Consider the following 24,237-nt stretch of genomic DNA (forward strand, 5'->3'; position numbering starts at 1 on the left):
AGTACTGAAGTGGGATCTGAACCCACAACCTTCTAACTCAAGACAAGAATGCTACGAACTAAACCGGATCAACTTCAGACAGTGGCCAGGGAAAGGGATGAAATCAGTGACTGTGGAATGGAGTTTTTGGCTTGAATTGAAGACAATGGCTTTGATCTTTGTGATCGTCCTGTAACTATTGTGGTGCTGGGTGTCATCAGTGTACATATAGAATCTCCCATTTCCCACAGGCTGAGCTAATAACCCATCAAACCACAGTTAAATATCACTCAATATTCCCACCACTAGTAAGCACCCTATCTGGGAAGATTTCAAAGCCGAAATTCTACTTTCACTCTTCTCCCAGATAGTGGTGAAGGTTCCCCAAAAATAGCATGTAATATATGCGTGAGAGGAACTTACCTGGAAAGGAGCTGCTTCGAGTTCTGTGAATAAAGAGAGGAGATTAAATTAGTCAATGAACAAACCAAAGAATGAATTTGGGATTGAGAATAATGAGTTCAATGTATAACAGTGGTCAGAATCTTTGGCTGCTGTTGGGAGCGGGAAGAAAAGCGGGCAGAGGAACTTAATTCTATGGGAGTCCAAAATTCAGAATCCCAACCGTGGGATGAAATTTTACAATTAAGTTCTTGGAACTTTAAAGGCGGGTCAAGCTTCCCAACACCAAAGCCCTTTTGCATGCATCTACAAGTCATCCATGCTCATTAAAATGCCAGCTCGCCAGAATTAAGCTCCCCCTCTGAATTAAGTTAGCCGCAAGCGAGAAAAACATGCCTTCAGATTCACAACTGTGTATAAATGGCATGCACCAGGTTCCTTGAGGAAAACCGTGGCAGGCTAAGATTGAGTTCGGGTGTCAGATATCCAAGGTGCACGGAGGGTGGGGTTGGTTGGGGGAGGCCAGTTGTAGACCGATGCTAGTTTCAGGGCTTAGCGTTGGCTTATAGGATGGAGGGAAAGCTTCAAAGAATATGCTAACTGGATGGATCACTGCAATTTGTTCATATATCACCTCAGGCCTTTATGATAATGGTACAAAGGGAGAGAGGATGGAATCTACTGGGCAAGGGTCAAGAAGGCTGGACAAGGGAGGCAGGGTCAGCAGGGAAGGGTGGAACTGGGGCCTGGCAAAGGTGCAAGGATCAGTGGGGCAGGGTGAGAGGGTGTCTGGGGAAGGAAGCTAGACTGTCCAGGGCAGGGATGGCGGCCAGGAAAGGAATGCGAGGGTACAGGGACATGGGAGGGAGGGAAGGGCCTTGCATATTGGGTGTGGAGGTCTTGTGGTTGAGTGTGGAGGTCTGTAGTTGGGTCAGGGCAGGGGTCTCTGGGCAAGGATAGTGAATGAGAGTTGTGGTCCTACAGGGTAGGGTCAGTGTTGTCTACAATGGGGTCCTGGGGGCACAGTGAGGGGCGAGGGTGGGGGTGGGGTGGGGTGCGGATTGTTGGATGTGGTAGGGTGGCAGGTTCAGGGTCATGTTAGGATAGTGGCTGGTCTAAAGGGGCGGGGTCAAGGAAACACAAAACAGGTGGCTCAGATAACAAGAGAGGTCAGGATCAGGGTTGGCGGCATGGGGGCAGTAATGGGTGTAGGCTCAGAGGGGAGAGAAGGCAAGAGGAGGGTTCGAAGTAAGGGGGAAGGTTCAAGAGCAGCAGAGGGAAGAGGAATGGTTGTATTGGGTGGGTTAAGGGTGATGGGGGGGAAGTTGATGGGTAACAGGGGCAGGTTGGAAGGTGATGGAACATGTCTGAAATGTGACGCACACTACTTTTTAAAATGTGTTTGTGGAAACGCAGTTGTTCCTAAAGGCAATCCTTCGAAGTACGAGGAGGGTCGTTTTTGGGTGGGTGGAGTTAATAGTTGGCCAGTTGTGGTCACCAAAGGGACACCATAATAATCATGAATCAACTGGATGAAAACCATGCTCAAGTGTGTTCTCCTTTCTGCCACATGGCAGCAGGTTTGCTCTTTGACTCATGCGTTTACATGGAAATCCTAGGTTGGGAGCTGCAGTAAACTCTGTACTAAAGGGCACTCAAGTTGACCAAGGTGGAGGGAAACGGAGAGAGGTTTAGAGGGAGGGAGGCAGGCAGGGGTTAGCTCTCTGGGGCCTTGAGTAGGGGTGGAGGGGGTAGGAAATGACAACAAAGTTCTGGTTTACATCCTTGATGGTCATGGCCTATAATAGAGTAGGTGGTAAGTCCATGATGGCAAGGCAAAGATCTCTTGAAAGTGTCTTGAGGATGATGTAAGGAAGCTCAATAGTATTTGAGGGAGGGTGCGTGGACATGGCTTCCAGTACCCAGGTCTATGCTGCAATCTCCATGCACAGGGATGTATGAACGAGAGGAGAAGTCATCTCTGGTCCTCCAAAATGCACTGGGGAGGAGGCCAGAGGTATACTGATGCTAGGTACAGGGCTTAGCATTGGCTTAAAGGATCAGGGATAGAGAAGAAGCTTTTAAAGAATATGCTGACTAGATGGATCGCTGCAATTTTTAAATATATCACCTCAGACCTTTATGATGATGATAGAAAACAACCCTGCCTTTCTACTGGCTTTGGTCCAGCTGAGGAGGAACCGGCACAGGGTGGATCTGGACCAGGAGCAGCAATGGCCAGAGCAGCACGAGGCAGACATGGCAGAGCCTCAAGAAGCGCAGGGTGCTGGCAACCACGGGTCAAGGTGACAGTGAGCATTGGCCCGAATGTGGATACATCGTAGGTGGTGCAGGTACCTCCAGATGAGTGAAAGGCAATGTCAGAGGCACCTTAGGATATCCCGGGATGTGATTAATCACATATGCCAGCTGCTCAATGAGGATCTGCGTCTGCAAGGACTGGGAGGCAATCCCATGCCAATGGCAATAAAGGTGACAGCAGCCATAAACTTCTTTGCCAGTGGCTCCTTCCTGGGCTCCACTGGGGATCCCTGTGGGATATCCCAGCCTGTGACACATAAGTGCATCTATGAGGTAACAGATGCCTCTTCAGAACAGCAGATGAATTTTTGATATTCCATTTGAACCCTGAGAGCCAGGCAGCTAGAGAAATAGATTTTGCAGCAGTTGCAAGATTCCTACAAGTGCAAAGGGTTATAAACTGCACATGTAGCGTTGAGAGCTCCCTGGGAGCAGCCAGATGCATTCATCAACAGGAAAAGTTTTCACTCTTTGAATGTTCAGCTGATATATGATCACCCAAGACAAATCCTTCAGGTTTGTGCACGCTACCCAAGGAGCTCTCACGATGTCTATATTGTTGACCACTCGCAAGTGCCATAAGTCTTTGACCCAGCGGGTCAATTGCAGGGCTGGCTCATTGGAGACAGGGGATATCCCCAGAAGACCTAATTGATGGGACCATTTTTAGAATCCGCAAAGTGCCACCAAGGAGAGGCACATCCCTCCATCACATCTGAAAATGAGGTTCAGGTGTTTGGACTGCTCAGGCGGAGCACTCCAATATTCCCCACAGAGTGTGTCCCGGATCATCATGGTATGCTGTGTCCTGCACAACTTCACTCAACAATAGGGAAAGGGAGAGATGGATGACCGGAATGTCTCCTCCGACGATGAGGAAGGGGAAGATCATGGTGAGGACAGGAGCCAGGATGTTGTGAATGGACAGGCAGAAGCGAGAGCAATGTTACAATGAGGCAGACAGGCTCGGGACAATCTAATCACTAACAGATTCCGGTGGAGTGAGCTACCTACTTATCTTTTACACTTTGGTTTCTAATCCTCTATTGACTGGAAGGCTGCAGCTTCCTACTTGGGGCTAACATTAAGGTTTACTTTCATTGATCTTATTTTATCTTAGCTGAAATAAAAAGCACTATTTCCTGTTAACCTTTCTGGTAGTGTGATCCTTTAGCATGCACCAACCTGTATGGACAGACATTCCCCTTGCACCAAATGCACGCAACAGTGCCTGTACAACACTGCGTACTCCTACGACCTCAGGCATCTGGAAGAAAAGGAATCTGTCCCTTGGCTGCAGCAAGCCCATATGCATGTCACATTGGAAGCCACATACAGCCTTATTTTGACAGGGATGCACTCGTGTCACCCTGACACCTGCTCCAAATGGGGACAATGCCTGGCAGAGAACCCTGTCAGGCAGACCCAGAGACATGGGAATACAGGAAAGAGCAGCATGAATAGACCATTTAAACCTCAAGAATGCTCTGCCATTCACCTTGATCAGGGTTGTTCTTATAATTGATTACCGATTTCCCTCAATATACCCCTATCCGTTGTCATCTTTATGGGGAGGCTACAAATCTATCGATCTGCTAGTTGAGCATACTCAATGATAGACCCTCCATTGCCCTATGGGGTGGAGAGTTCCAAACACTTACCACCCTCTGAGTGTTGAAATTCCTTCATACCTCAATGCTAAATGGCCTACTTCTTACTTTTGAGATATGTCCCTTTATTCTGAACACCCCAGCCATGAGAAACATCCTTCCTGCATCCATCCTGCAGAGTCCTGTAAAAAGATCTTTATACTTCATACAGATAGCCTCTCAGTCCTCTTCACTCTCAAGAACACAGGGTCATTCTCCTCACTCTCACCTGCTAGGACAATTGCAGAGTGTTATGACACAGCAGTTGGTAAAGGCTGGGTTATTTAAAATCCCAGAGGAAAACTTTAAACAACTGTCATAAACTATATTTTAAACTGGTATGTTTGAGATGCAGCTCTGAATTCAGGAGTAAAGTCCACCAAGCTTCAAGAGGTTTTTTATATAAATTAAACACTTATTAATTTAACAACAAATTTAAACACATACACATGTTTACAAATTACTACCATAATAACTATTAAAACAAATCCCAAATTAATCACTTCAATGTAATCTTCCCCAAGGCAACAATAACCCATAGACTTAAACAGACACCAGGTAAAGCACATTTTATCTTACGAATTCAAAATGAGGATCCTTTCAATTTGGTTCCTTCGCACAATTGTAGGCTTACAGGCAGCATGCCTCTGAGTCACAAACAAAACTCTTTCTGTATAAACCTAGCCTTCCCTTTGAATGCAAATTCTCATTATATCACCAGGCCCTTTGAACTCCACCTCTTCTAACAATAAAACCCCTTTCATAGTACCAACTTTATTGCTTGGTGTCTCCTAGCTAGGTGCACGGAGTCACCCCTCAGTCTTTGAATAGTTTTTCAACAAAATGCAAATGTGCTCTTTATCTTACTGTTTAACATCTCAAAACTACTATACAACAAAACACCCAGACTAGCTGGATTTAATCCAATTAAGACACACACACACACTCACACCTACAGACACAGACCCTACTACAAGTCCAATTTAAAATAATTTCCAATAACATTATATACATTATTGCTTCCTAGTGAATCAGCCTAGTGAATCTTGGTTCCAATCCCTTGATGGGAGGTGTTATGACGGGGCAGATGATGTGTGCCAGGTGGATCCAATACACAAGGGAAACTTGATTGTGCTCTCACAACAGTTTTGCAATTTATATTTATTTTGAGATGTATGCTCTGAATTCAGAAATCATAATAACTAAGACTTGTAGAGATTTAAAAAAAACGGAATTAAAATATTTATTAACAAAAGAGAAGATTTCAAGCACATACGTAGAACAAATTACTACTATAATAACTCATAAAATCCCTAATTAACCTGACTCCCAGTTTTCCCCCTTTAAGGCAAAAGTCTAAAAATAGAGTTTAGATTTTAAACAGATCCAGCAAATTAACACAATACCCCAGACGGTGGAATTCCAAATAACTTTTCTCCAGTTCCAGTTTCTGTAGACAGCAGGTTAATGCACAAATGCTGGAGGCTTCATTAAGGCTACTTCACACACTTCTGTTAGATCTCACAATGCCTTATCCATAACCCATTCTCCATTATATATGTTACTCTTTTTAATATGTAAATTCCATTGTTTCCATATGTTGGGATAATCAGTGACGACACTACTGATGATGTGATCCATGGCCACGTCCCAGGACATGGGGGCAGCTCAGGTTAGGGACCAATAAGACTTTATTTAAAGTAGATATAGGTTAAGTTTCAAGACATGTGCTTTTGGAATAAAGCCACAAGATCCCATGGGTTTTGAACAAACAAAAACAAGCTTTACTATACAAGCTCAGAAAGATAAAACAATTTACAATTTATATCTTATACTCAACATTCAGAATAAGTATGAGGTACATGTGAATTAACAAATGAACTAAGATTGAACCCACCACACAACAAAGTAAATGACAGATGCAGCCAAGACAGAGTCCATGGATTTCTCAAGAACCCACCCAGATGTCAGTAAATACTAAGTCAAACGATCTCGTTGAAACTCTGTCTCACAAGGTGTTCCCAGCTTCACCTTTAAAGATCTTTCCTTGGAATTCTCTCCGTAAGTTGCTCCCACTTGGATGGCTTTAACAATGGCCCACAGCACAGGGTTTCAATCTTGCCTTCTGAGATTCCTTCACCCTGGATTCCTGAGTACACTCAACACTAGTTTACAAGCACACTTTCAGATCTATGGCCATGCCAAGCAGAACACCACTGCTCCAAAGGAGTGTCTTTGCCCCAATGGCCCTCTTTACTTAAAGTCTGCTCCTCGCAGCTCTTTCTTAAACTTAGCTGGGACCTGTTTTGTCTTTTTGTCTTTGTAATATTTGTTGGTTGGCAGACTGCCTCAAACTGACTGCTTCTAGAAGAGTTGTTCACTGACCCTTGAACTGTTCTGCTGACCTATCAAAACATTCCCAGAGAGTCTCACCCTGGGTATTAGGCAGGAATCAATGTAACAAGCACCCTGTACCTTAAATGTTACAATCTCCACAGACTGCTAACTTAGCACCCTGGGATAAAAATGTAAATGATTTCATGACAGACATTAAATGGTGTATCCATAGAACAACGTCATCGGAATCTGATCAGGAACAAAGTACAACAGCCTTAATCCCCATGACTGTTGGATATGGGTATCTGGCATAGCAAGAGTTAATGTGGTATCACAGTTCTGCCCACAATTTAATGTAAAGAGACGCATGGCCTGAGACTAAAGTCATTTGTGACTGCACAGAGACCTGTGTAGAAGCAAGCATGACGTTAGCTCATTGCTTGAGCTTTACCTAGTATATATGTAAATAGTTATGTGTTATTAATAAACACTTAATGTTAAACCATACAAGACTTAGAACCGCTTTGTGAGACCTACCGAATATATAACATACAACGTGGTGGCAGCTAATGGAATAACCCAGAACCTCAGAGAAGCTGGAGCAGCAATTCAATGCTGGAAAATTAAAGGAGCAACATTCTGACCCGACTGAAAACACATGAAGTGAAGACACAGAAGGAGATCACCTGAAAGAAGCTCCAAGGCAGAATCAGAGGCGGGAAGGCAGTGAAAAAAATTCCACTTTGTCGCTGAGGACACCACAAGATCTCATGAAGATCCATTATCAGTGCCCACAGAGTGCAGAGTCCAAGGGACCAGCAGGGTTGAGCAAAAATTTCAGTTCTCGGCCAGGACTAGTTTAAAAAGCTTCAGTGTTGTAAATGTCAGAGCAGCCCTTTTATGAGAGCATTGCAGCCAGCCCGAGTTCAGAATTGGCGCCTCACCAGGGCTGGCTGAGCTCGTTGTAAGAAAAAAACAAGAAGCAAAAGGTTTAAAAACTTCAGCCAAAGTCAGGAATCGATTGTGAAATGCCCGAAAGTCTTCCAATATCGCAGGGAAGGCACCAAATCGTTGATTAAACTAATTGCAAAAAAACCCCCAGAGGTTGGGACTACCATTGCTACGGGAGCTTGCTGAAACATGTCAAGCACAGAAGGACTTTCCGATAAAAAACGGTTACTACAATGCCACCTTTAAAACCTGCACACCATTTAAAGCTGTACCCACCTGAACTTTACAACAACCATGGATTAAAAAAAATCAACTTTACCAGACCAACATGGACTGATCCAAGGACCAGACAAAGCACAAAATCGGGAACTTTGGCAGAAAAAATTCTTAAGATACATGATAGCTTCAGGATTAGATAAAAATATAGAAGCTGACCAAGTGAATCCATTACTTTATTCAGTAGGTCCGATTAATGATATTATTGCGAGGCAAGGAATAAACAAATCCTCAAATAAATTTGATGAAGTTCCAAAATCATTTGATACATATTTTAATGTAAGAAACAACAAAATTTTAGAGAGAGCAAAATTCAACAAACATGTCCAACAGCCTGGAGAAACCGTTGACTCTTTTATGAACAAACTATACAGATTGGCTGAAAGCTGTGACTATGGTGACCTCAAGTCAGAACTCATAAGGAAAGAGTTTTTGTCGAAGTGGCTGACCATATCCTTTCAGACATGCTACAGGCCAAGGAAGACCTGACTCTAGAAAAGGCCATCTGAAATCCACCAACTGCACCAATCCATTTTATGTGACAAAAGCAAGTCCTGGTACAGAGCAACCTCAACTGAGCAGCTAGTAAAGCAACAAAAGGGGCAGAGAGATTCCAAGCCAAGGAAGGCTTGGAACTGACCACAAGAGGGTGGGTGACCATGTTAACACTGTGGAGCCAAATGACCTCACAGGCGAGAGCAATGTCCAGCAATCTCGAAGCATTGTTTCAACTGCAACTGCCTGGGATCTTTTGGAAATACTTACAAAGCTAAGACACTCAGACAATCCATGAGATTGAGGTACCACATCAGGAAGAGACCCAACAGTGCTTCTTGGGATCCTTGGATTCTCTTTTTGGTATGCGGACATCTCAGTAAACGGTCACCTCACCAACTTCAAATGGGACACGGGAGGCAGTATTATGGTCCTCTCGGACAAGGAACCATCGCTGGTGATACAATGCCTGATGCCACCCACAACACAGCTCTATGGAGTAGGCAAGATCCAGCTCCCAGGTCACGTATATTGGAGGCAACATTCCAATAAAAAGATAAACAAATACGGGAGACATTATTTGTAGTCCTCAATCAGGAATTTTCCATTTTAAGCAGAAAGGCTGGCGTCAACATCAACCTCCTTCAGAAAATTGATGAGGTCAGCCAGCAAAGGTCTAGTTCCAAATTTAAAAAAAGAGTTTCCCAAACTCTTCACTGAATTGGGGTGACTGAGGACTGCATTCAGTATTACATTACGAGAGGATGTCAAGCACGTGTGCCTGTTCACACCACAGAAAATACCACACCTGCTCATGAAGCAAGTGCAGCAACAACTGGACGAGATGACCAAAACAAGGATCATCTCCCCTGTCACTCAGTTGACCAAATGGTGTCCCAGGATGGTCCCAGTTCCAAAGGCAAATGGGTCCATCTATATCTGTATCAACCTGACACAACTCAACAAAGCAGTGGTGAAAGAAGTCTACCCAAAGTCCCCTGTGGGCGACAGACTGACTAAGCTCTCCAAAAGCACAGTGTTTTCAAAGCTTGATGCTAACAGCAGTTTAAGGCAACTTCCACTTGATGAGGAATCCAGATTGCTCGCTATGTTTATCACCCCTTTTGGCAGATTCTGTTTCAACCGCTTGACATTCGGCATTACCTCAGCACCCGAGATATTTCAACACATGATGTCAGCCATTTTGCAAGACCTGGAGCATGTCAATTATCAAATGGATGATGTTTTGGTCCACAGCATGACTGTGGAAGAACATGACAGGAGGTACATAGCTGTCCTAGAATGCTTGCAGGAAGCAGGGCTGACACTAAACGAGAAATACAAGTTCTCCAAGATTTCTACTCAATTCTTAGGCCACATTGTCAGCAGCAAAGGCATCACGGCAGACCCACAAAAAAGACAAAAGCTATCAGTGAGTTTCCAACTCCATCATCTGTTCCAGATCTGCAGAGATACCTGGGCATGGTGAGCCAGTTGGCAAAATTTCTACCCAACCTGGCACAGGTCACAGAACCCGTGACACCTTCTCAAAAATGGCCAGGCATGAGTTGCTGACCTGCACTGACCTGCACCACTAACTCCGTCCAGGCATCCTTGGTCAGGTGGGAAGGCTGCCAACCATGGGGAACAGATCCTCCCGCCTTTCCTGGACGGCCTGGAGAAGGGAGACTTTCTGAACCATGGGGCCAATCTTCTGTTCTGCAATATTCTGGTATCGGCAGTAGGTTTCCCCCACTGAAACGACAACCTGATTGATGCTCCTGGCTTGCAGTGGGTGAATGTCTGTCCAGGTGTCCTTTAAAGATGGCGCTCAGACCTTTGAGTCTGTGAGGTAAGGGCAAGATTTGCTGAGCTTCTCGTGCATGCATATGTAATGATCACATGTGGCCAACCATCCTGGTCTGAGTGGAAATCACTCTCACTTCTGCCTCCATCTCCCAACTTATACTCAAGAACAGAAGATTCCACCCAGTAGGTGGGGTCAGTCACAGGAATGGGAGATATTCCCACATTTCGGTGCACGCCATCCTGGGGTAGCACCAACACTATGAGGGAAGGGCTTAGGGCCCTGCCTGAAAAGTTTGACATCATTTGTGTTCAACAGCATTCAGTTGCTATCAATTACACTCAAAATCAATCATTTAGCTATCATTTAACATTACAAGTACTGTAACTGACATCAATTGTCCCAAAGCATTGCACTCAAACATTTAAAATCACCAACATCACTTAAGCATTTGGACACCAAAAATGATCGCTGAATTGATCTTCCATATTTCTGAATTTCGATAGCTTCAAACATCATAAAAATGAGCAAAGTTTACAAAAGCACACCCTGTTTTGATGAGGTATTTTTATGTTTTACTTTATAACCTATAACCCGTGCAGCACAAACCTGCCCCCGCCACACCCTTCCTCCCCCAGACTGCAGCAGTTCTCTCCCCATCGACCCCCCCACCCCTAGAGCAACTTTCTACCTCACTAGCCCTCCACGAAGCAACTTTCTTCTGTCACCTCCACCCGCACCCACCCCCCCCCCCCACCCCCCGCCCAAAAAACCCCATCTGCAAACTTTCAAAAGTCAGAATTTTCAGGTAGGGTGAGCCAACATAAGACAGTATTAGGTCATATGACCAAAATTTTGGTCAAAGAGGTTAAATGGGTTTTAAAAACTCAGGGAATATCACAGACCACTTTCCCTACAATAGAGGCTTCTGACCCCTATTTAGCACTGACGTGGAGATCCTGAAGCCTGTGGGAAAAATCTTCACCTGGGTGTCTGAAATGGAGGCAGGATTTTCCAGTCCTGCCGCTGCTGGGGCTGGACAAGCCTGGAAGGAGTGGGAAAACACCCCATTCCCTACTCCTTGGATTGCAGCAGTTCTCTTCCTTCCTCCCCCACCCCCTCTTCTCCCCTCCTCCCTATCCCTCCTTCTGCTCCCTGATTCCCCTCCCCATCCCTCCCCCACACCCCTCTTATTCCCATCACCCCTTCTCCCCTCCTCCCCACACTCCCTCTTCTCTCTTTCCCCTCTTTTTTCCCCCTCCCCCTCTTGCCCCTCTCCCTTCCCCACCCCCCTTTCCCCCCCTCCCCTCTTGTTCTTCCCCCTCACCATTGAGTGCACTTGAACGCAAAAATGTTAAAATTTTCAGTTGGAGGGGGGGACAACTGAACCATACCAACAATCTTCAAACAATTCAGCCTCATATCAGTATCCAAAAATACCCAACCATGGCACTGTTTATATTGAAGATGTACCTGAATAAAGGAGAGAGGTTCCCTCTGTACCAGAGTCTGGGTTTCTCCATCTATAAATGTAATCTGTTCCATCCTCTTGTTTAATGCTTCAGAACAGCTTCTAATCTGTTTGAGGGCTCGGAGCCCCTCCTCATTGATCAGTTTCAATGTGGATTTTTCATCTTCTTCCAGTTTTCTCCTCCATTCAGAGAAGCTCTTCGATAACTTTCCTTTCAACTCATTGATTCGTGTCTGAAACCCAAACCAACCCTCATTACAAATGGTCCTTCCACACAGCTGTTACCCTGAGCACATGGCATTTTCCAGGGAAGGGATAGATTGTTTAGATCGCTACCCCATCATCCGTTAAAGATAGACAAGCAGTGGGGGGTGTCTACTGGGAGAGAAAACATAATTTAACCAGTGTTACCTGGAGTTTAAAAGAAAGAGCACTGTATTTAGACTGGGTATGGTCCATCCACATCAGGAGTGTTGGCTCCAGTTTTGGTGCCAATGCCTGGTGAAAGAGATTGAGATTCTGGAGAGGACAGTGACCAGAATGACACAGAGTCTGATGGTTTTAGTTCGGAGGATCAACTCCAAGAGCTTGGGTGATTAGGGAAAGGCAGGCTGAGAGGGACATGATGGAGGTTTTGAAAATGATGGAGGGATTATTGGACTCACTTGTTGGGTGAGGTACTCGAGATGGATCAGTAGGATAGGACTAGAGGGTCTGTGTTTAAAATCCATAGACACAGAGATAGGTTAGACACCAGAGTCCTCGATCTCTGGAACAGACTCTCTGAACATGTGGTTGGTATGGAGTCACTACCACCCTTTAAAAGGGAGCTGGGGAGGAATTTCCCGTAGTTTGTCCTGAATTGGCTGCAGGGGTTTAATTCTCTCTTCTGTTTGACTTTCCCAGGTGAGTACATGATTCAGGATGGATCAGTGGTGTGTGTGATTGAACCCTGTCTGCATGGAGCAGGCTCACTGGGGCTAATGGGATTTTCTTCCTTTTCCTTTCTATGTTCATATGATACAGACTTCAGGACAAGTCTTCAACTCTGGCTGTGTCTGTTTCAGTAAATTCAGTGTCCAAGCGATGGAATAATTCCATGAGAGGTGCAGGTAGAATTAAGCAGCTCCCTGTCAAACACACAGGAACTCAGTGTAATCAGTGACTCAGCTCAACAGAACCAGCCTAGTTTGGAAGGCTTGTTTCTGATGTTCTCATTGACTCAGTGAGGAGAGAAACCCTTTCAAAATCCAGTCTCACTTTTCCCTACCTTTACTTCAGTTTCTGATCTCTCCAAGCCTCGCTGTTTGCTGGAACAATTCTGCTGGACTTCCTGAAGCTTCTTGATTTCTGTCTCTAATTCTTCCTGTAAAAACATATCATAAGTGTTTAAAAATAACAACCTGCTTTAAAAAACATTTTTAACAGAATAAAACTCCATCCTTCTTCATTGGATTCATCTCCCGGGACTCCTATCACTCCCCGCCCAGCAACAGTGTCTGTCACCAGACAATCAGTGGCCCCTTGGTTTAGCAATACGTCCCTGCAGGTTCTCCTCCGGGACAGGAGAAGTGCTCTTCCCAAATGTTGGCAACAGGAGACCCTCCCGTCAGACCAAGGACGCCTCAATGGAGATTGTAGTGGTGGTGAGCAGCATAATCACTCCTGGGTCCAGAGCCACAAATGGATCAATAATCTCCTCTGATCTGGCAGAATAAGTGGCTTGGTGGCTTTACATCATGGGGCAATGAGGGCATCAAGCAATCTGTGTGAGTGGAGAGCGGGTCCGAGTGGAGAATGCGTGCTCTGCTTCATTGTGCTTGGGGGGCCACAGCATGTGACAGTTTTGCTTGGTGAATAAATACTGTAAGTGGATGCAGAACATGATTGGATACCAGTTAAAAGTGACGGGCCAGTACATGGCATGGAGTGCATGTAGACAAGATGGCAAGGTGCCTAGTGAGATAACTCTCCCCTTTGTCAATAAAGGAGAAGTTAGTGCATAATGAGGGCCAAGATAGGTGAAGGTGTACCAGAGATGAAGATCCTGACACAGCTGAGAAGGAGACTGTGAAGCTTGCCAGTGAGCAGGGTGGCCGTGCCATTGCAGACAGTGAGGCAGGAGTGGCAAGGCAGCAGAGTGAGAATGCCTCCAACCTGGTGTCGAGACATGGGCACACAGGAGATGTGTAGAACTGTGATATGCTCATAGAATGTGTTAAACCTTGTCTTTCCTTGTGTTCTCCACTGCAAGTCATTGCAATCCGGAGCCTAACCCACAGCCCCTAGCCTTCAGGAAAGACTCCACCTCTGAAGAAGAACAACAACAAGATCCAGAGAATGCACTCTCCAACAGCGCACTGGTAGTCAAATCGTTTAGATTTAGACACAATCTGATGAGCACATGATACAAAACTGGCAGCAGCTGAGGGAGGCTGTGACATTTGAAGTCTCTGATGTTGGGAGATCTGTCGGGGACCAGGTCCATACTGATTCCCAGGCTGACGACAGGCCTTGGTCTCCTGGCATTGGGTGCTGTCCAGCCAAGAAGCCTGCTGGGGATGCAGGGACAGGTAGAGAACATCTGGCAGAGATGACAGAGTCTATGCGCAGCCTTGTATGGATGGTGGAGGAGTCCATCCAAGGCAACAGTTCTGCCATGCCTCTAGGAGGTGACCACGTGGCTTCATCTGTGGAGGATGGTAACTGTCATGGAGAGGACAGCCAGGTCCAGCAGAACTAAAATGCGCTGTGACCTGCATTCCATCACTCTGCCCCTGGGCTCTCTACAGCAGTTGTTAGGGGAGAGGGGGTTGGGGCACCTGGACCTCCCTCCAGGTGCCCTTCTGCTCAGTGAGACAGGAAGGTGCCATCACGCACTGAGAGGGAGAAGAGTTTGTGTCAGCCACACCTCATTTCCCCCGCCAGTGACCCCAGTGCCTCCAGTTGGTGAGGCTGAGGAATGTGACCCTAAACATGCGTAGGAGATCCCCAGACTTTTGACTGCTCTCCAAACTTTCATGTCCTGCCCGTGGCGATGCCTGCTAGTGGCAAGACAGGAAAATCCTCGTGGAGGTTGTCTCTGGCAGCCCTAGCACGCCTCTTCTTGTTCCTGGCATCTTGGAAGTGTGCCGTGACATTACTGTGCTCTTCCTCAGGTTCATCACCTTCATGCTTATCTGTTGAGTGCATCTCCTCCATGTCTTCACTTGCCAAACCCTCTCCTTGTTACAATGCAACATTGTGCAATGCACAGCAGACCACGATAATTCTTTGGCACATACTGTCGTGCTCCACCAGACCGGTCCAGACAGCAGAAGCGCACTTTGAGCAAGCCAAAGGTCTGCTCCATGATAGCTCCGATTGAACCATCAGCTTCATTGTTCCACTCCTCCTTGTGACTGTGGGATGACGCACTGGTTTCATGAGCGACGTCCTCAGGGAAAGCCTTTATCAGCCAGGATCCAACCTAGCACTTGGGCAGGGGCTTTGAATAGCTCTGGGACCTGATAATAAGATGTAGGAGTCATGGGAACTCGCAGGGAATTGAGCATAGACCTGCAGGATATTTTTCTGTGTTTGCAGATATTTGAATGTTAAAAGCATGAAACTCCTTGTGATTCACATGTGCAGCTGGCAATTCCCAGGGATCTCTCATGGCCATGAGTGCATTCAATGACCCTTGCACCTGACTGAAACCACACGATAGCCCTGAAGCTCATTGCTCTTGCGGCCTGGCTATCAATATCTGTAGTGAACTAGGTCTGGGTGTGGCAGTCTGAGAAATGTCACTCATGTCCCCTGTGGACACCAGGAATGATCAGAGGGGATGGAAATTCAACACCATGGACACCTTGAAGGCAACCAGCATTGGGTCCCTCTCATTCCATGGAGCTGTTGGTCTTGTTGAAGGAGTGCACAGAGGTCAGTGACTGCCTCCCTGGATAGTCTCAGATGTCTCTGGCATTGCCTCACAGACATCTGATGATAGTTTGTATCCATTCTGAACATGCGTCAGTGTGCCAATGCCTGATGACGAAACTGGCATCCCTGGTTTCTTGCCTCCTGACAAGCCTCACCCTCTGGTGAAGCATCTTGATTGGCTTGTGGCTTCTGTTCTTGTTTGGCCACAGCTCTCCTACGGCAAATCCTCTCTCCTCTGCCTGAGGTTGCAAAACTACTGAGTGTATGGGACCCATTGTGAATCCAAAAAGTAGACTGCATAAAGAAAGCAGGCAAAGCTTTTAGCAGCTCTGTGTATATGACCTTTATCCCCATTAACAGTTGCAGCTGACCAATCAGAATGCCTGAGACACCCACGTGCCACACCGAGGACTCTTCAATCCCACAATATCCTCCTCCCACCTGAATCTGGTTTCAGCTAGCTTAACCCCTATTCACTGAGATATCCACAGACACTCCAACTGTGAGCCTGGAGCTCTCAACAATCCACTTCCACCCTCTCTTTCCCACTCTCGAGCTTCCGCTTAATGCCCTCGACTCTCCGTGCATCACTCATTGCCTTTCAACAATCATCCTTCAGCCTCCCACCATCAACCAGTCACAATGACACTCGACTTTCCTTCTTTCATCTTCAGCCCACCTCCCTTCCCGGCTCACCCCCACCCTGCCTGCTGTCACCCTAGAAGTCTCTCTCTATCACCCTTGACCTGCCCTCAGGATCTCTCGATTTGACCTCAGTCAGCCTTGACCTGCCCTCCATCAAGCTGGACCTGCCCTCCATCAAGCTTGATCTCCCCTCTGTGAATGTAGACCTTCCCCGTGTAGTACAGCTGCTTCCTTTGGACAACGAGACACAACGTTGGACAGGACTGACCCTGCCCTTTCAGCTCTGGTGAACCAGACGCCCTGACCCCCACAACACCCATCATGGTGCCTGACCATGCACCATTATGACTCCATCTCCCTTTCCAGGTATGTGAGGCTTCTCCTCTGTACCACTGTGCTAACCACAGACAACAGCTCAACTCAAATCGGAACATCGGCTGGTGCAGGAGACATGAGATTTCCATGCCCGGCTGACTTATTCTCGAAAATGTTTGGCTTTAATCAGTATTCATGTGATGCAAATGTATGGAGAAGAGATAGCCACCACTGGACAGTGAATGCCAGTGAAACGCTGCTGACTTAATTACAGAAGTTCAAATCAACTCAGGAAACTGGTTCCCCTCAGTCCTGGCCCCTCAAACCCCAACACCTCCCCAATCTCTCTCGCCCAGCTCCCCACTTGTTGGGGTCTGCCAATTTGGCCCTGGTGAGACCCCCACCACTTAATCAAGTCCCAATCCAGCAAGAGACACCTCCTCATCCTCCCAAAGTATTGAAGACCTGCTGGCCTCTAATAGGCTAGCAGCTGTCAGAGGCATGATTCCCTGTTCCAGAAAGGTTTCCATTCATGCCTCAACTCAGCTAATGGACAGCCGGCTGTTTAATTGATGCAGGGGGACCGAGTATCAACGTGCTCCCTCCTAACTACGGCTCCCCTAAAATCAAGCCCAATAACTCTGTTTCTTTCTCCATAGCTGCTGCATCTTGCTGGATGTCAAACAAGCAGTTTAATAAATCCATGAGACAGTGGAGGGAAGGAGAGAGGTGGTGGTGAGGTAGAGCTTGGTGTCGTCAGCGTACATGTGTAAACTGATGTGGCTGAGAGCAGCTTGTAAATGAGAAATAGGAGGGAGGAAAGGATAGATCCATGGGGGATTCCAAAGGTAACATTGTGGGAATCGGAGGTGAAGCTATTGCAAAAAATTCTTTGGCTATGACTGGATAGGTAAGAGTGGAACCAGGTGAGGGCAGTCCCACTCGACAGGGGGCACACATTGGAGAGGAATGATGTGGTCAACTGTGTCAAAGGTTGCAGACAGGTCAAGAAGGATGAGGAGTGAAAGTGCACCGGGGTACAGTCACATAGGATGTCATTGTGACTGTTTAGTTGCTGTGGCAGAGGCAGGAACCTGATTTGAGAGTGTCAAACATAGAGTTGCAGGAAAGGTGGACACGGATTTGGGAGGTGACAACACGGACAAGTGGAGAGGAAAGAGAAGTTATGATGGACTGGTAGTTAGCAAGGATCGAGGGGTGAGGCTGTGTTTTTCTAGAAGGGGCTGATAATGGCAGATTTGAAAGTGACTGGAATGGTCCCAGTGGAGAGAGAAATATTTCCAATACCAGCGAGAATGTGGAAGGGATGTTAGGTGGTTACTGGCTTAGCAGGAATAAGATCAAGGAATGTGGATCTCAAGATGAGCACACAAAGGGCATGAGGAGTGTTGGGAGAAAAATTATAGAGAGATGACAATTCAGAGCTGGAGCAGGGGAGAAAATTGGGGGAGATCTGCTTTGGTGAGCAAGGGGAAGGCAGGGAAACGACAGAGGAAGCTGAATGAATCTCACTCTTAGCATCAAAGAAGTTCGAGGACTTTTCACACTTCCTAGAAGAACCTAAGAAATAGGAGCACAGTCAGCTATATGATCCCTCAAGTCTGCTCCATCACTCAATACGATCATGGCTCATCGCAGGAGTTGACCCAGCGTAGCTTCACTGTACGGATTCTCAGGTGTGTATTTCCTTTCTGGATGCTGACACTGACATGACTGACAAGCCTGCCACAGTATTACTGCTGAAGAGTGGTGCCCGGGAGAAATTACTGGGTACAGCCTGACCCTGTGGGACACCATAATAATAAAAGCAAAATCCTGCGGCTGTTGGTGATCTGAAATAAAAGCAGAAAGTGCTAGAAAAACTCAGCAGAGTTAGAAGCCAGTTCAGAAGAAGAATCATATTGGACTCAAAACATTAACTCTGTTTCACTCTCCACAGACGCAGCCAGACCTGCTGAGTTTTTCCAGCACTTTCTGTTTTTATTACTGCGGAACACCATCCCTGTCTGAGTCAGGAAGGGGGATGAGATATAAAATGAGATACAGAGGATTAAACAAACACATCCAGAAAGTATAAAAAAGGGACATAGAGTCAATGTGACTGTTGATCTTCAAATATATTACTGGAGTGTAAAAATAGGCTGCAGAGCAAGCTCTAAATGGCTACCATGGATATGGAATCAGGAACATTAGGATGATGTCGGGGGGTTGGAAAAGATAATCAGACAATTGGTGATCAGAAAAGAGGTAAAGAGGGTGCAGAAGCCACCCTACTCCCCCCTTACTCTTGGTCATTACACCCTCCAATGACGAAGTCAGAGGAGAGTTTTCAGCGGTAGTGAAAGAGAAATTAACAAACATTAGAAATAGAGATAAACTGAAATGAGAGCAAAAGACAGGATTTCTTTTGTTTTCAGTGTACTGTTAATTTAAAAAACATCTGTAATTGTTCACTTTTCAGAGGCTCCACTCCCTGTTATAGTCAGCAGTTTTAATCCCTTTTGTATGCCTCGGTTTTGTCAACATTCAGGATGTGATAAAAATTTCAAACTTCATTTGTCCTTCAAAAGCTATTTTTTCCTCAGTAATTTTCAGTACTTTATAATGAAATATGCTGGAGAGCAAGAGGAAGATGGTGCATTCTACTGGTTATATGTAAGCGCATGCTATCCTATACACGTGTACAGAGGTGTTGTTTTGAGTGATTGAGTTCCTCTGTTTCTGGGTCTGAATTGAATTAGACTAACTGACCTGAGGCTACAGACCGAGAATCTGATCAAATTCTGAAATTATGAACACTGGTTTACTGTGACAAGTCACACAGACAGCTAGTTCTGTAAATCTTGTGAACACTCTAAATTGTCAAATAAAAATTGACATTTAAATATTCACACCCATAACAGAGGTGTGGTGGATAAGGAGTTAATGTTCAATGTAACTGGAATCGATATGTTTATTATTGGAGAATGTGAATACAGTTGATGTCTGAGAAAACTAATTCAATGCAAGAAATTAATCTCAACTTAATGTACTGTCTCCAAAATTTTGGGAGATTTAATGTGGTCGAGTGCCTCAAAAGGCAAAAACAGTTCGGACCAGGACTCTTATTTCCCAGTTTTACTGGTGTTCCATTTTAACGTATACAAGACCAGTTCGGAAGAACATTCTCATTTCCCAGTTTTTACTGCTTTTTCCTTCTGTCTCAGATCCTTGGGTGTGTTTCTGACAAGGTGAGGAAACAAGACTTTTCATTTAAATGAGTTGAACACGTTAACATTCTGTCATTCCCAAGAGGATTGGGTTACAGAGTGAATGGTTACAATGGTAATTATCCAATTAATTGTCTAATGGTTCTTGCTTGTTTCAACTGATTGTATTGCTACTTTTTCGGCACTATTCTTTGTTCGGCAGTTGTTTCTTCACCCTGGTTTTCTATGTACCATCTCTCTCCTCTCTGTTGCTGCATTTTGGATCTATTACCCAACCTCCCATCACCATCTCTCTCTCCCCCCACTGTTTCTCTCCTCCCTTCTGCCATCTGCCTCCAACCCACCACCTCTCCCCATTCACCATCTCTCTGCCATGCTACAATTCCTTTTCCCGAACCTGCCAAGCTCTGATCTTTGATTGACCGGGACCATCCCCGCTGTTCCCTGGCTCCTGCCTTGTACTGCAGGATTTCCCACCCAGCAATGCTCAGCGTCTCAGTCTGGCTGGCTGGGAAACAGTAGAAGAATCCTAATCAGGTCCTGCTGTTAAATCCAAATGAACGTCTGCATTCCTGGCTTTTCCAGATGTCAAGGCTGCTGACAGGTCTCCCCATTCCTCCCTGTAAATCTTGGGGTTTCAGTGCCTGGATCTGGGCATAAGTATTCCTATCTGTGGCTTTCAGTAACAAAATCCTCCCTTCCCTGTATAAACTGAGTGACCACACACACACACACACATTTTCATTTTACATGACACACCATAGGCTGCATTTTCACATGGACTCAGTGTTAAAGGGTTAACATCAGGAGCACCCAATACTGATGTAACTATGATGCAGCATCACCTGGTTAAATAACTGAGATCTGGTGCACATGTAGCACCTAGTCTAAAGCACTGAGATGTACATATCTACCTGTAAATAAATAAGAATGGTTTTCACACAGCCCATAGTTGTATTCTTAGGGTAAATAGCCAACCCTAGAGAAGCCCCAACCAAAACCTGAACTGTAGACGAAGCACTCAGCTTCCCTCCATTTCCAGAAATTAGCTAAGGGGAAAGGGAGACAAACTCAGACACACCAACATTTCTCAAACAGCAATTCCCTCTTGTGAGGAACAGGTTTTTCTCCCAGCCTCTTGAGCCTCTCCCTCTCCATGGGTGTCTCTCACACTCCCCACTGGAGATGAGCCTCTCCCTGCTGCTCAGAAGGCAGAATCCCCCAGTGCACAGAGTTACAATATGCTCTGCTCTACAGCCACATGCCAGTTCTCACAGGTGCCCACAGTGAATAATTGAGCTTTACAGTGCTCTCCCCAGGAGCGGCTGAGTGTGGGTGAGGGGCAGTCACACTGCGCCAACCTCACTCCCCACCCCCCCCCCCCCCCCCCCCCCCCCCACCCCACCCCATTGTGCCCAACCTGTTCTCTCAGACAGACTGTAAGAGGAAGGGGAATAAATATGACTGACCAAAAATAAACAGCTGTAAAGCCTGACACAGGCCAGAAAGAAAACACAGGATTAAATCAGCACTGTCTGCAATTAGTTCCAATTAATGTTGGTCATTAACAAGAAAACTCTCCTTCACTGTATTTAATATCAAGAATTGTTCACTCACCTTAATTGCAGCTTGTGCCTCATTCAGGCTCAGCAGTGTGTGGGATTTATGTTTCCCTATTATTGCACAGGAAACACACACACACTTTGCATCATCTTTACAATAGAAGATTAGGGGATCCTTATGGTCAGGACACTGCCTGTCTGTAAGGTCAGACACAGGTTCAATGAGAGTATGTCCACTGAAAGCCTTGTTCTGTAAATGTGGCTTTAAATGAAGGGAGCAAAGAGATATTTCACATTTCAGACAAGTCTTCACAGCTGGGTTTGGATTGCTATCACAGTAATCACACATGACATGACCAGCAGGAGGCTGTGAGTGGTTATATTTTTCCACTATATCACACAGAGTGAAGTTTCTCTTCAGACTGGGCCTGGGGTCGAATCTACAGCGACACTGAGGACACTCAAACCTTCCTGGGCCTGCTGTGTGGACCCAAACTCTTTCAATACATTTCAAACAGAAACTGTGTTGACAGGGCAAAATTACAGGATCCTGGTACACCTGCAGACACACAGCACAGATTAATTCATCTTTTAAACCTTCAGGATCCATTGTTACAGCAGCTGAAGAGGTTTCACACAGCACCTGAGAGACTGAGGAACCAAAGCAGGAAGTAAAATCCTTATAAACACTCAGTGCAGGGAATGAGAATGTTAGTTTCACTTTTATAATTCTCTCTGGCTGTAGATTAACCCTTTCAGGTTGGGAGTAGCAGTTCAGGGCCAAATTCAGAAAAGCAAGATTGTAATTTCATAATATGTTACCAGAATTCAGCAAGCTGGGTTCATTAAATGAATTGAACACTAATCACCTCAGACCAAACAAAAAATGGTTTAACAAATAAATTAAAACTGACAAAAGAGGAAAAATAACCTTTACAAATCCTGCAGAGAGGAAGGGGAAGGAACTTTCCGACAGAAATAGAGAAATATGCAGAAAAAGTTAAAAGGTTTAGAGGGGCAAGGAGAGATGTAAAAAAGCAAAGCAACAGAGGCTACAAGCTCAGTAAGCGCAACACAAAATGTATATAAACTACACAGAGCTGCAACAAAGACAAATTAATGTTGGAGTACAAACCCAAAACAGGAGAATACAGTCAGAGGATTTCATGATTAATTGTACAGGGTTCTGGTCAGACTCACTCTGAGGACTGTGTCCAGTTCTAGTCAGTCCCACCTCAAGTGCTGTATTCAGTTCTGGGCAGACTCACTTTGAGTATTTCCACCCCTTTGGCTTCCTGCCCCTGAAATAAAGGCCAGCATTGTTCTTGGGAAGAAACAGTAATATTCAGTAAGAAGCATTCAGAATCAGAACAATACATGCTGTTAAAAACGGAACCCTTTTATTTCCTTTTCCAGACTCCATTTGCTGGTACTTGTGTGTGGTAACCTTATGTGGATAAAATGCACAAGGCAGTTTTCAATACACTACATGTTGCATTATGCTTTTAAATTATATTTTATTCACTAGCATTCATTGAATTCTGCACATGAACCCCTAAATCTCTCTGCTCCTCCACAGTTCTAAACTTCTCACCATTTAGAAAATGTACTGATCAATCATTCTTTGATTCAAAGTGGATGACATCACACTTAAGAACTCAGTCTGCTCATTATATGTCAGCAATTGGGTCTCACGGTGGAGAAATGGGACAGAGGAGCGGGCAGGAAATTTGAAGCCGAGGGCAAATGTGCAAGACTGTAGGAGCTCACAAAGGGACGAGGAATCAAAATGGGTCACATTCTCCACCCTCAGCCAGGGTCCTATTGGCCAAGTGGTTATGTCCAAATATTTGTCTCCATAATTTTGAGTACCAAGATGAATGTTTGGAAGCTGTGCTAGTGGGATAGGGATGTGCTTCATACACATTCCCCTCAAGTCATTATCTTTGGTGGGTTTTTGCAGACAGGTAGACTCCATTTCAAGGGCGTTGGAATGTGAAAGGTATAATCATGCAAATTGTGTAGCCATCTATGGCTGCGAGCTCAAGTCACTGAAATGCAGTTTTAGACTCTTTGTGAATAAAAATCAATTCAGGGTATCCAGCCATTGATTCAAAAAACATTTTCTGACATAAACCAGGTTTCCATGACAATATGGATACAGACTGAGGCTGCATACTTCAGTATCTGAGGAGTCGTCATGTTACTAAACATTGTGCAATCATCAGTGAACATCATCGCTTCTGACTTGATGATGGAGGGAAGGTTATTGATGAAGCAGCTGAAGATGGTTGGGCCAGGGAACTCCTGCAGTGATGTCCTAGGGCTAAGATAACGGACAACCATCTTCCTTTGTGCTAGGTGTGACACCAATCAGCAGAAAGACTCCTCCCTGATTCCTATCAACTTCAGTTTTGCTAGTGCTCCCTGATGCCACACTCGTTCAAATGCTACCTTGATGTCAAGGGCAGTCACTCTCACCTCACCTCGGGGATTCAGCTCTTTTGCCATAGATGAACCAAGGCTGTAATGAGGTCAGGAGCTGAGTGGCTCTGTCAGAACCCAAACTGGGTGTCAGTAAGCAGGTTATTACTGTGTTTGTGCTACAAGATAGCACTGTCAATGACACCTTCCATCACTTTGTAGACGATGGAGAGTAGACTGACGGGGTAGTAACTAGCCTGGTTTGATTTTGTCTTGCTTCTGTGTACAGGACATACCTGGGCAGTTTTCCACATTGCTGGTAGATACCAGTGTTGTAGCAGTACTGGAACAACTTGGCTAGGGGCTTGGCAAGTTCTGGAGCACAAGTCTTCAGTACTATTGCTGCAATGTTGCCAGGGTCCATAGCCAGTGCCTTCAGCTGTTTCTT

The 24,237-nt window shown here is 45.5% G+C and overlaps 1 protein-coding gene across 2 annotated transcripts in view; it reads right to left on the reverse strand.

Moving 5' to 3' along the window:
• LOC121281377 (E3 ubiquitin/ISG15 ligase TRIM25-like) overlaps positions 1-22,040 on the reverse strand; it is a 33,774-nt gene extending 11,734 nt beyond the window's left edge. Inside the window, exons 1-4 of one of the 2 annotated variants that reach the window (XM_041194318.1) lie at positions 21,421-22,040; positions 12,960-13,055; positions 11,692-11,922; positions 403-425 (exon numbers count right to left, since the gene is read on the reverse strand). In XM_041194318.1, coding sequence (XP_041050252.1) covers positions 403-425; positions 11,692-11,922; positions 12,960-13,055; positions 21,421-21,975 — 905 coding nt within the window. In that variant the 5' untranslated portion in view covers positions 21,976-22,040. The remainder of the gene's footprint in view (positions 1-402; positions 426-11,691; positions 11,923-12,959; positions 13,056-21,420) is intronic. The other variant, XM_041194319.1, reaches the window with a different exon arrangement.
• Between the last annotated feature and the right edge of the window lie 2,197 nt (positions 22,041-24,237).

This window comes from Carcharodon carcharias, chromosome 8 (genome assembly GCF_017639515.1).
Source record: "Carcharodon carcharias isolate sCarCar2 chromosome 8, sCarCar2.pri, whole genome shotgun sequence".
NCBI lineage: Eukaryota > Metazoa > Chordata > Chondrichthyes > Lamniformes > Lamnidae > Carcharodon > Carcharodon carcharias.